This window comes from Equus quagga, chromosome 14 (assembly GCF_021613505.1).
Source record: "Equus quagga isolate Etosha38 chromosome 14, UCLA_HA_Equagga_1.0, whole genome shotgun sequence".
Classification (NCBI taxonomy): domain Eukaryota; kingdom Metazoa; phylum Chordata; class Mammalia; order Perissodactyla; family Equidae; genus Equus; species Equus quagga.
Genome location: NC_060280.1, coordinates 95,574,774 through 95,587,122, shown reverse-complemented (window position 1 = coordinate 95,587,122; position 12,349 = coordinate 95,574,774). Strand labels below are relative to the sequence as shown.

Sequence of the window (12,349 nt, the reverse complement as noted above, 5' to 3'; positions counted from 1 at the left end):
GGGGGGGGGGGGGGGGGGGGGGGGGGGGGGGCGGATGGCGGGATGTGGGGAGAGGACAGAGAGGCTGTGCACCCCGCCCTCGGCCCCCACCCGCAAACTGCCCCGGTGTCGTCACTCCTTGTCCAGTGTCTGGGGTCACGGGACAGGACACATGAGGGGCCAGGGGAGGCGCTGGGAGAACGGATGTGCGACAAGGATTTAAACCCGTAGTGCTGGCACCCTGGTGGGGCCAACACAAAGGGCTCTGAAGGCGCAGTCAGTGGTGGTCCTTGTCCCTGTTCCTGGCAGAGCTCCTAAACTCAGGAAATTTCCAGAGCCATAGGTGTGCCCTTTGTTATGCATAACGAGCCCCTCTGATCACACCTGAGTTTACGCTAACGAGGTGATGGCCTTGGTGGCCAGGAGGGTGGGACCTCGAAGCCCCTGACCTCTTAACCTCCCTAACCTCCAGGGAATGAGGGGGCTGCAGATGGTTATAAGGCTCCTGAGGCAAGAGATCAGAGAAAGTCCACATTAGCAATGGCATCCATGCACCGGGAGTCACGCCCGCAGACTCCACGGGGACAGAGGCTCCTGCGCCCAGGACCCTTCCGGACCTCGCCCCGTGTGCCTCTTCTCCTGGCTGTTCCTGAGCATCCTCGACAATTAACCAGGAAACGTGAGTGAAGCGCTTTCCTGAGTCCTGTGAGCCATTCTAGTGACTTATCAAACCTGAGGATGAGCTGGGGAAAGCCCTGATTTCCAGCTGGTCGGCGAGAAGCACAGATGCCCTGCCCCCACCAACTGCGACTGGCATCTGAAGCGGGGACAGTCCCGTGTGGCTGGGTCCTGAACGTGCGGTGTCTGCACTAACTCTGGGGGTGTCTGAACTGAACCTGGCTGGTGCCGGAAAGTTGGCTGTTGGTGTGGAAAGACTACACAACAGGAGGAGGAATGTGCTGGACGCGGGGCAGCGGCCATCCGGCACCCGCCAGCACTCACCCCATCCTGCCGTAGGCCTTGCTGTAGGATGGGTCTATGCAGATGGCCCGCTCGCAGTCCTGCACTGCCCCGGCGTAGTTCCCCAGTTTGCTGTAGGCCGCGGCTCTGGGGACACAAAGCAGGGAGGTGAGAGGAGAAGCGTTTCCCCATCTGCAAGGTGGGGCAGAGACGGCGTTGCTAAGGGGTATGCACACAGGCTTCCATCTGCTGGGCCCCTGTGCAGAGGCGGCGACAATCTGGGTGCTGCCCCCGTGTACCGGGGGAAACTGAGGCTGAAAAATGCAGAGGAGCAGGGACCAACGCGACAGGCCCAGGGTCTGAACCCGGAGTCTCAGGGCTCTGTCGTCCAGGTTGTTCCCACTGCAGGGGCCGCTCATGCCCCTTTTAGGTTGCCAAATATGTAAGTACTGTTTAAAATAACCGAGATCCAGCACATGCCAGCTCTGGAAGCGCCCAGCTCCCCAAATGCACTTGTTTTCCTCACCGTTGTAGTGTTTACTGTTCCCACTCTATGCTTCCTCTAATTCTGAACGACATACAGGTGTTAGGGAGAAAACACCAAGGGGAAAGCAGCTGAGGCGAGTGAAGGAACTGGGGAATTCTGTGTACTGTCTCTGCAACTTTTCTGTAAACCGAGAATTACTCCCGCAAAAAGTTAAAAGGAAAAAAACCAAAAAGCCAAATCAAAAAGCACATGGACCCTGGAGATTTGCATGATCTCTGGCGCACCCCCTCTCGTTTTGTCTACAGTGTCTGTCTCCGCGGCTTCCACACGGGGCACCTGACGCCGTACCCTGGTTTCTACTCAGTCCCTCCTGTTGTTAAAAGCCCCTCAAAGCACAAAATTCCTCACTGAGAGGCGGCGAGAGAGGTTACTCAGCTTTTCCTTTAAAAGAGTGGGCCCCACGCAGCTCTTCACTGTCACTAAGGCCGCCGTGAACATGTGCGTGAAACGCTATCCAAATCCTGGCTTCTTTTCCTGGCTCGAGAACGGAGCCACCTAATTTTACCGTCGCCCTCGGCTCTCGCTGACACCTCGCTGGCCGCCTGACACTGGCGTGCTCTTTGGCACCGCGGCTGGGCACTCACTCACCTACAGGACACACGCTCGGGGCCGCACAGCCAGCCCCCCGCCGGCCGGTACCTGTTACAGAAATAGACGGCGTTGGCCGGGTTCAGCTCGATGGCTTTTCCGTAGAAGTGCACGGCGGCTTCGAAGTTCTCTACCTTCATCTGCTCGTTCCCTAGAGGGAAAGGAAACAGACGCACCCCGGCTGTTCACGCGAGACCCGGGGGGTCCGAGAGCTCCCTGTAGCAGGTTCCCCGGCTCCGGGCTGAGGGTGTGAGTGGCTTTCGGGGGGCTGGTGGCGTGAGGTCGGGGGTGTGGTTTGCGTCGAGCGCTTTGCAGGGCCCGACCGGAGAGCACGCAGTGACAGCTGCTCTCAGGGCTTTGGCTGTGCTGTTTGGGGACGGAAGTCTCAAATGCTGTCACTTTTGCCTCTTCCTTCAGAAACAGCCCAGTCTTAGTGAGAAATAATTCACCTACCACGAAACACACTTCACAAGTGTACAGGTCAGTGGTGTTCATTCCTTCAGAGTTATCTAACCATCCCCTCTATCTAGTTTAAAAACTTCCTCATCACCCCAGCAGAAGCCCGTCCCCATCAGCATCACCCCCACCCCCTCCCCAGCCCCCGGCCCCCACGAGCCCGCTCTCTGTCTGTGGATCTGCCTGTTTTGGACATTCCCCGTCAAAGGGATCACACGTCATGTGTCCTTCTGTATCTGCTTCTCTCCCTGAGCGTTGTGTCCTCAAGGTCCATCCAAGTTTTAGCTGTGTCAGGGCCTCGCTCCCCTTCACGGCTGCGTGATACTCCAGCACATGGACGTTTTATTTATCTGCCATCAGTCGATCGACATTTGGGTCATTTCCACTTTTCGGCTGCTACTAACCGTGCACCATGAGCATTTGTACACAAGCATCTTGGTGGATGCGTGTCTGCATTTTGTGTGTCTGCATTTCTCCTGGGCACACAACGTCCCTAGGAGTGGAACTGCTGGGGTGATGCGTTCACTCCGTGCGTAACCAGGTGGACGCGTCAGACCGTCTTCCTAAGCGGCTGCAACACTTATGTTCCCACCTGCGGCATGCGAGGGTCTGATTTCTCCACTTTTTTTTTTTTTTTTTTGAGGAAGATTAGCCCTGAGCTAACATCTGCTGCCAATCCTCCTCTTTTTGCTGAGGAAGACTGGCTCTGAGCTCACATCCGTGCCCATCTTCCCTTACTTTATATGTGTGATGCCTACCACAGCACGGCTTGCCGAGTGGTGCCTTGCCTGCACCCAAGATCTGAACTGGCGAACCCCGGGCCGCTGAAGCGGAACATGTAACCGCTGCACCATCTGGCCGGCCCCTCTCCACGTTCTTGTGTCTGTGTTCTTGAAAGCTACCACCCTTGTCTCCAAAGGCCAGTCTGCCGTCCACTGCTCCACATCACCCCTCCTGTCCGCTCCAGAGCCTGGGACCAGCCAGCACGCACCCTGCAGCAGCCCCAGTCTGGGCGGGCGAGGTGCCAGCGGCGACGACGGCAGGCGCTTCTTACCTTCGGTTTTGAGGCGCTCTGCCTCAGCCGAGTCCTCCTCTGAAGGCGGGGTTCGCTCGGGGGTCCTCAGGTCCTGTGGCATCTCCTGGCACCACAGCAAAGATGAACTCTTTGAAGAGATGCGGGCGACCCTGCTGTGCCCCCTCCTGCAGGCTCTGTAGCTCTCAGGCGACCCCCTCCCCCTGGGGGATGCTTGAGGGCAGCTGAGCTCGGCAGGGAGAGGACAAGGCCCTGCACCTTGCTTCTCTTGCTCCCGAGCCAGGAGCCACACCTGGGTGCCCCACCCAGGGGGATGCGGCCGTTCTGGGTGGTGGCTGGGGAAGCCCGAGGCTCACCTTGCCCGTGGCGGCGGCTTCGAATATTTCCGGGAGAGTCTGAGGGAGCGCGAGGTCACTGTCCTCCACGGTCACCCCGAAAGCTGTCTCCAGGCACTGGATGGCCACTGCGAGGGAGACAAGGACCTACTGAGGGCAACCCTGAGTCCATGACCTTGAGGCTGGGGGCAGGGCTCCTGCCTCTCCTTCGAGAGTGTTCGTGAAGACCGCGGGCCGCGCTGCACAGCACGGGCCCCGGGTTTCACTCCTCCCATTCCCATCTGCCGACGGTCTCAGAAAACTCAGGACAGACGGACGAGCCCCGAGAGCAGGAAGCCCAGGGAAGACGCTGTCCCCACCCAGTGAGGCTCAGGAAGGTGACATCAGGGCTCTCTGTGGGGTCACGCTGCTCGGGCCGCCTGGCTGGGGGATGGTGGGGCTTAGCCCAGCCCAAGTACCACGTCGGGGGCCAGGTGCCCAGGCCACTCTGTGGGGCCCTACGTCTTCACAGGTGGGCTCCTTCCAGGGGCTGCACGATCCCATGCAGGACAGGAACAGTCCAGAGCCCAGAGACCACGCAGCTTGCCCACCCGCAGACGTGGGCAGTCCATGGAGCCCGTGGGGGCCACCTGTGCAGAGGTTGCCCTGGCCACCCAGGCCTGCGCCCCCAGCTTTCCGACTGTGCTCCGCCCTGGGACACCACCACCTGCCTCCTCCATGAGTGGGGCCCTCTTGAGCCCCAGGGTCCTGACCCCAAGGTGGGAAGCAGAGCCACCTCCTCCCCACGCTGCGGTCCCACCCCCTCCTCAGGCAGCCCACAGCGAGGGTGCTCAGCCTGACCCCGGGCTTCTGCCTGCAGGGGGTGCCGAGGACACACAGGTGAGCCAGGCAGAGGCCCACCCTCCCCTCCACGGGGACCACGTGCACACGAGAGATCCGGGACAGGACGAGGGCATGAAGGACCCTCCCAGCCCAAGGCAAGGCGGCCCCCACATCACATTAATTGCACGGCGGGGGCTGGGCTCCGGGGCAGGACGCTGGAGTGACTGGCAGCAGGGTCCGGGCAGATGGCTGCTGCTCAAGGGCCGGGTCTGGCCTGGCTCTCCACCCCCAGCCTCGGGTGGCTTCTGGCCCCTGTGGCTGCTGCCTCCTCTCTCATGAGAGCCCTTCTCCTTTGACCAGTGAGGACACAGGTGGGTGGGCGGAGGGGGGTAGAGGATGTTCCAGAAGCAGTTTGACAGAAGACAGGGAGGTTAACAGAATACCTGCCAGAGGCCCAGGCTGAAGTGACCAAGGGGCGGCACTGTGCAGCGGGAGGGAAGAAAGAGGGAGGGAGGGAGGGAAGCATGAGGGCGGGTGGGTGGCACAGTACCTTCCAGGCTCTCCTGGGCGTCGGACGAGAGCCCCCCGTGCCGGAGCTGGTCGTGCAGGAACCGGATGATGGCGTAGGCCAGGCGCTTCTTGTTGTCCATTTTGAGATGGGAAAAGACGACGTCAGGGGTCTTCAGATCTGCAGACCCATGTGAGGGCGTGAGGCCTGGGGACTGTGGCTCGGGCACTGCTGGACAGGTACCCCTCCACCCTGTGCCCATCTCCAGGCCCCTCGGGAGCCGCTCTAAGCACCCTGGCTAATTCCATCTGCAGGACGGGGTGGGAGGAGCGTTAATTACCTGGACCCACGGATGGGCTGCCGAGGCCATTGCCCTTTCACCGCCCAGAGAGGGCCTGCAGGGCTGCCCAGGGACACGGAGGCCCGCGGGTCTACCCTGCCCTGAGGTCTTGCCCCAGCACAGGGCCAACTGCAGCCCCGCCTGCCGCTTCTCTGTGCTCAGGACGAGAACTGGCCCAAGGACGCTTCAAGTGCCCACGCACCCAAGGGACACAAGCGGTCAGACAAGGATCAGGAGGGCGTGCCGAGCAGTCTGAAAGCCCCCAGAGGCACCGACCCCTTCCTGGCTGTCTGAGGGCCTGCCCTGGGGTCACTGGGCGACGTGTGGGGACCTCTGTGGTTGTTACGACTTGGGGAGCTCCTGCATCATGTGGGTGGGGGCCAAGGATGCTGCTCAACCCCCCACAGCGCCCAGGATGGTCCCCCAGAAGATGACCGGGCCCCACAGTGCCGAGGGGAGGCCTCTGGAGCAGAATTCTAAGCAAGGGTGAGAGGTCTGCGATCTGAGGGCCTACGGGGTCAGGCACCTAACACAACACAGAGCTCACACAACGACCCCCGAGGCACGTTTAGAGAGGAAACAGGCTTGGGATGGGGGGTCCACACATCTGCCCAGGGCTGCTCAGGTCTAACCGGCAGGCTGGGATCTGCGGTGCGAGGCGTCTTGGTCACACTAAAATGCCCCCAGTGGAGTCAGCAGCCTGTGCGCCCCCAGCATCGAGGAGCGGGCCCTCTGACCACATTATTGTGAGCCTGTCACCAGCCAGAGACGGTTCAGCTAAATCGGGACGAGCAGGCCATCACCCCCCAGGCTTCACAGGCCGGCTGACATCAGACTGAGACGATGCCAGCGCCCGGCGCCTCCAAGTCTCTGTGTGAGCGCAGTCAAGACGTGCGAGGCTGGCCAGGCTGGGCTTTGTTTCTGGTTCACAGAAAACTACTTCCCTGGACAAGTGCTTCTTAGAAAAACGGAGCGAGAGCACAGCAGACACAAAAGGCCCCGCGGTGTGCGATCCCATTGATGTGCAATGTCCAGAACAGGCACGGCCACAGACAGACAGTGGATTATTGGTTGCCAGGGGCTGGGGAGGGGGATGGAGAGGGACTGCTAATGGGGACGGGGGTGCTTTGTGGGGAGATGGAATGTTCTGGAATTAGCAGTGATGATTCCGGAGCATTGTGAATATACTAAAACCTACTGACTTTTATGGTATGCGAATTATATCTCAATTTTTAAGAACAGAAAAACTTGAAGCAGTTGTGTTTTGTACAGCTGGACAGAGTTCCGGCCGCCCCTAGAATGCTCTTTGGCGATGGTAACAAGTTTTCCTCCCCCGTTTCTGGACACAATGGCTCTTTACCAAGCAAGTGCCTTTGGTCCGAGAGCGTGCCTGGAACTGGGAAGTCTGGGATCGGGACATGCCTGGGCGGGAGGACAAACAGCCAGTCCCAGAGGCAGAAGATCTTTGGGGCGACACAGAGGGGCCCAGGGAGATCAACGGCCACAGCCCCCTAAGCCTTCCAGGCACCGCTTGCGAGCACGGTTCCCCTGCTGGGCCCACGGGAGCCAGCACTGGGTCACACAAGAGCCACACTGTGTGCGTGTGGTGGATCTTCTCTCCCTGGATCCTGGCAGTGACAGCTGCTTGCTTCAGAGTAAACAGGGAAAGCTGCTCTCCAGCACCCTGTTTCCTGCCTTCTTGGACTAAGCTGTGAGGCCTGGAGGGGGTGATGACCCAGGGGGTCATCAATGGTTTAGAAAACTGAAAGGTGAAGCCACATGCATTTCTGGCATGCTTTCTGTTCTCCCACTGCCCCTGCCCTGTGCACCTCAGGGCCTTTGCACTTGGGTCCCGATCTTCCACCTGCACTGAACCTCTCATTTGAGGCGACTCTCGCCTGCCTTCCCTGGTATGAGCTCTCACTGCCCACATCAGGGGCTTCTCCTAGTCTGTTGACGCAATCTCCTCCCAAATGTCGGCCCCTCAACGTGACACGCTGAGTGTCAAGGAGTCAGGGCCACTTGGTGCCTGCCCTGGGCCTGGCGCATGGATGATGGGCAGGGAGGTCCCATTCCCCTGGAGGACAGGGTCTGGAGTCATAAGGCCTCAGGTTCAGCCATTTCTGCCCAAGGCCCACCCTGCGTCTCCTTTCCCATCCCTGAGCTAAGGAATGCTCTGTGTCACATCTGAGCGCCCCAGTGATGCCCTCGCTTTCCTCTTCTGTAAAATGGGGTAACAGAGGTGTCCTCACAGGCTGCTGTGAGGATTCAGGGCCTAATGCAGGCTTTTTCCACCAGGAACCATCAACATCTGGGGCTGGATCCTTCTTTGCTGTGGGCACTGTCCAGAATGCTGCAGGATGTTTACCAGCATCCCTGGTCTCCATCCAGCGTCCCCCCGGGGAGTGGGGGCCAGAACCACCCCAGGGAGACTCCATAGTCACCTGGCCTGCTGAAGTCCCAGGACACTGACCACATTCAAATACACCAAGTGGGAGGGAGGGGAGGGGCTCACAGACACTGGGGGTGCCCTGGTTTATGCCGTCTGATCATAGGGGATTCATTCTGGTGTCTCCTGTGAGCAGGGGTCGGACTCAATTTTCCCCCAAATAATTAACACAGGATCTCCCATTCCTCAGCACTGTGGACATCGGGGCCAGGTCATTCTCTGTGCGGGCCTGTCCTGGGCACTGTGGGGTATGGGGCAGCATCCCTGGCCCCCTCCCACTGAGTGGTGACAATCACAAATGTCTCCAGATATTGCCAAGCCACGCCCAAGTGGAAACCACCGGAAGCCACTAAGTAGGAAAAATAAAGGCTCCAGGTCAGCACTAGTCAGATTTTCTGGCCAAACGACTTTGCTGCGAACCGTCGGAAAATCTTCCATCTGCAGAGTATTTCGGGTTTCAGACGTAGGGGAAAAGGGCGCCTGGGGCCACAGCAAAGGACCCAGCACAGTGTCAGACACGGGCGTCCTTAAAAAACTGTCGCCTTTCCTCCCTCCTCGGTGAGGCGGGAGGACACGGAAGTTTGCAAATCTTAGTGCACACGGCTTTGAGAGGAACGCCCTCTCTGCTCTTCCCAAAGCCGGGCCCGCCCAGCACGAGGACGGCACTGCTCCTCGACGGCTCCGTGGCACCAGTGTCTTCTGAACAATCACGGATTGTAGGGCTCTGGCTGCTGGACAAAAGTCTCAAAGGCCTCCTCTTTCTGAACAGTGAGGGCGTTATGAGCTCTCGGAGAGCACCGCCGGGCGCTGGTCTAAAGGCGCAGGCGGCACGAGGGAGCCTGGGGAGGCCGGACTGACGCCGGCCACTGAGAGTAGGGGGGCGTCCCGGGGCCACTTCCTCTGTGGTCTTCAGAACCCCTTCCAGTTCTCAGTTCACCTTTTCATTGTATCATTCAAATTTTAAAAAGTTCAGCCTCTTTTTACTATCCTGCCCAAAACTGATCACTCAAAGGGAAAAAATGGCACAACTTACGACAATGAGTGACCAGCCCGCCAAACCCCAGGAAGGAGAAGGACCCACTTTCTGCCTAATCCTGAAGCCATCCTGCAGCCACAGCTTTTTTTTTTTTTTTGCTTCTTCTTCCTAAAGCCCCCACTACATAGTCGTATATTCTAATTGTAGGTCCCTCTGGTTGTGGCATGTGGGACGCTACCTCAGCATGGCTTGATGAGCCGTGCTGTGACCACGCCCAGAATCCGAACTGGCGAAACCCTGGGCCACCGAAGCTGAGCACGTGACCTCAACCACTCGGCCACGGGGCCGGCCCCTCACAGCTCTTATCACAGACACCAGTGTGTGTAAGCTGGCGCTCTGCTCCTCTCCCCCAACCTACGACACCTCACGTCCCTAGGAAAGGGTGGTCCCAAGGGATAGAGCTCGGGTTCCAGCTGGGTCACCCATCCATTCCCCACAGTGCAGCCCTGTTCTAAGATGCCGCCAGGATGTCCCACACACTTAAGACACCTTGATAGCTCCCTGAAACTTCACAAGTGTGCCCGTGAGGCCCCTCACTAAACCCTCTGTGCTACACTCAAACTCAATACTCATCTTTCCTCTGACCGCTCTGGGAAATCTTTCCCTCCCCTCGATGCCAAGCTGCACGGTTGCCTCCTCGGCCAGAGCGGGGACACCCTCTTTTCCCAGCAAAGCCCAAGTATTAGTCCTGCCTTTTGCCCAGCATCTGCTAACGGGCGCCCCAACCCTGTCCTGGCCTGTCTTCCCCCACTGCACTGTGAGCCGTCAGACAGAGCATCTTCCCTCTGAGCCTCAGCACTTGGGGGCGTCTGACCCGTACAGACCCGGGAAAACGTTAGGTCACAGTCAGAGCCACAGGCCCAAGTTCCTTGGGGAGGCCACTCCTCTTTGAGTCCTGGTTTCCTCAACAAACCCTGTGTGCTGCTTACCTGTCGACAATTCCCTTTATTCCTCCAACCCTCCCTGAGCATTGCCCACCAGGGTCAGCGCTGGGTCCTCCCAAAAAAAAAGTAGGATAAAGTAAGACTACAGAATGGGGGGCAGAGCTAACCCCCATTCAGAGTCACTCATCAGGTGAAATCCTTGGAGTGCTGAGAACTTTGCAGCCCCTGAGCTGAGTGTTATACGTGCAATGGGAGTATTTCAGGGGTCAGCAAACATTTTCCAACAAGGGCCAGAATAAGTGCCTTCAGCTTCTCAGGCGACAGGGTCTCTGTGGCAACTCCTCTGCCCTACTCTAGCCGCGCAAAAGCAGCCACAGTTTCAGGGCTGTGCGACACAGGCCCAGCTGGGTTCCCACAACACTTTGTTTACAAATACCGGCAGCAGCTGGATTTGGGCCCCTGACCACGGTTTGCTGAGACCCTGCGTTGTTTAACCTAACCTCGATTCTAAAGAAGAAAAAACAGGCTCAGAAAGACGGGGGTGCCACCCAAGGTCACCTGGCTAAGATACAAATCAGCAGTTTGGAGCCCAGGCAGTCTGATTCCAGACCTAAACTCCAAAGTACCCTTTCCTCCCCACACAAAAATGGGCACCCACACAAAACCTTGCGCATGACTTCTTGGGGGTTCACACCCCCCCCCCGCCCCCGCCGTGGAGCCCTTGCTGGCAAAGAATCACTGGTCTAGGGTAGGGTTTAATTTCGGGACTGTGGACACAGGGGCCAGAATATTCTCTGTGTGGGGCCGTCCTGGGCACTGTGCGGGGTAGAGCAGCATCCCTGGCCCCCACCCACTCGATGCCAGGAGCACCCCCAGTGTGACAACCACGAATGTCCCCAGACATCATCCAATGTCCCCTGGGGGGACAAAACCACTGGTCTGGGGAGAGGAAAAGCAGACAAAACAAATAATCAGCTACAGAAGCAGAAGAAAGGAGAACATCATTGAACTTAGGAGATGGCACAGTGCATCCACCTTTTCTGGCATCTAAAAACAAAACGAGCCATTCTCTACAAGCACCAGGAACCTGATTAAAGAATGTTGTACGTGTATTTAACCTCACAATGGCCCTAGGTGCCAGATACTTCTACTGATCCTACTGTAGGAAGAAAGTGCGCCCCAGAGAGAACTGACTCGTCCAAGCTCACACAGCCAGCGAGCGGTGGTGGAGCTGGCCCTCAGCCCGGATCCCTCCCACCTTTAGCACAATATGCAGAAAACCCTAAGGGTGAAATAAGACTGAACAATGGCTGACCCCTTGGAGCTCGCACTTCGCGCTGGGCCCCGCGGCTCTAAGCCCCCCCAAGAACCGCCTGAGGCAGGGACCGTGACGACACCCGTTTTACAGAGGGGGAAACTGAGGCTCGGAGAAGTCAAGAGGCCGGCCAAGGTCAGCCAGGTAGAGAGCGGCGGCGCTGGGACAGGGGTCCCGACCTGAGCCCCACGGACGGGACCTCCACGATTCAAAGGGGCCGTGTTTCCGGGCAGCAGCGGACACCCAGCGAGGGCTCACGACGTGTGGGGCGCTTTTACCTCCCGCTGTCCCCCGCGGGCCTGCGAACCAGCGTTTCCCGGGCCCGGGGTCCGGGAGAGGGAGATCAGGGCCGCCGAGGGCCTGCCCGACACCGTCTGGCCTCAGTTTCCCCTCCACGCCGCCCACTCACAGCACCCCACGGATCGCAGGGACTCCAACCCCAGAAAGACGCCCTGTGACGGACCCCGGAGCCCCGGGAGTCTCGAGCCCCGGACCCCAGGCCCGCCCGGCTCGGCTCCGAGCCCCCCACTCACCTCTCCGGTAGCCGAACCCCGACCCACCGACGGCAGCGCCTGCGCACCGCGGAGCCGCCCGGTCCCGCCCCCCGGGCGCGACGCCTGCGCAGAAGGAGCCGGCCCCTGTTGGCTCTCCTTCTGCGCAGGCGCGTCGATTAGTGTGGCGGGCGCGGGGGGAAGTGACGTAATTTAGAGGCGGGACGAGCTGGTCGTTAGGGCAACTGACCTCTGCGCCCGAAAGGAGGCCGGAAATCAGGCCTGACTCGTCCTCTAGAGCGGGGAATGGAGCGGTGCATGGTGGGACAGTGGCGGACTTCTGCAGGTATGCTCAGCCGGCCACGTGCTGCCCCGCCGGCCACGTGGTGCAGCTGCGTCTGGGCATCTGGCGCCCAGAGAGCATCACAGGCGCTCTGTGAATGGGAGCAACTGTTATCGACCAGCCATCCTTGTTCATTTATTCACCCACCCATTCACCCACAAATGCATTCTTTCGTTCATTCCATCCGCGAGACGTGAAGGAGTACAGAGATATTTGTTTACAGCAGGTGCCTAATAGTCATTCACCAAATATTTGTTGCAAAC

At 59.2% G+C, this 12,349-nt stretch overlaps 1 protein-coding gene across 2 annotated transcripts in view; it reads right to left on the bottom strand.

Annotated features, from left to right (window-relative positions):
• SGTA (small glutamine rich tetratricopeptide repeat co-chaperone alpha) overlaps positions 1-11,879 on the bottom strand; it is a 17,607-nt gene extending 5,728 nt beyond the window's left edge. The window contains exons 1-6 of one of the 2 annotated variants that reach the window (XM_046638001.1): positions 11,786-11,879; positions 5,271-5,408; positions 3,920-4,026; positions 3,585-3,693; positions 2,126-2,225; positions 982-1,086 (exon numbers count right to left, since the gene is read on the bottom strand). In XM_046638001.1, coding sequence (XP_046493957.1) covers positions 982-1,086; positions 2,126-2,225; positions 3,585-3,693; positions 3,920-4,026; positions 5,271-5,370 — 521 coding nt within the window. In that variant the 5' untranslated portion in view covers positions 5,371-5,408; positions 11,786-11,879. The remainder of the gene's footprint in view (positions 1-981; positions 1,087-2,125; positions 2,226-3,584; positions 3,694-3,919; positions 4,027-5,270; positions 5,409-11,785) is intronic. The other variant, XM_046638002.1, reaches the window with a different exon arrangement.
• Positions 11,880-12,349: the final 470 nt, after the last annotated feature.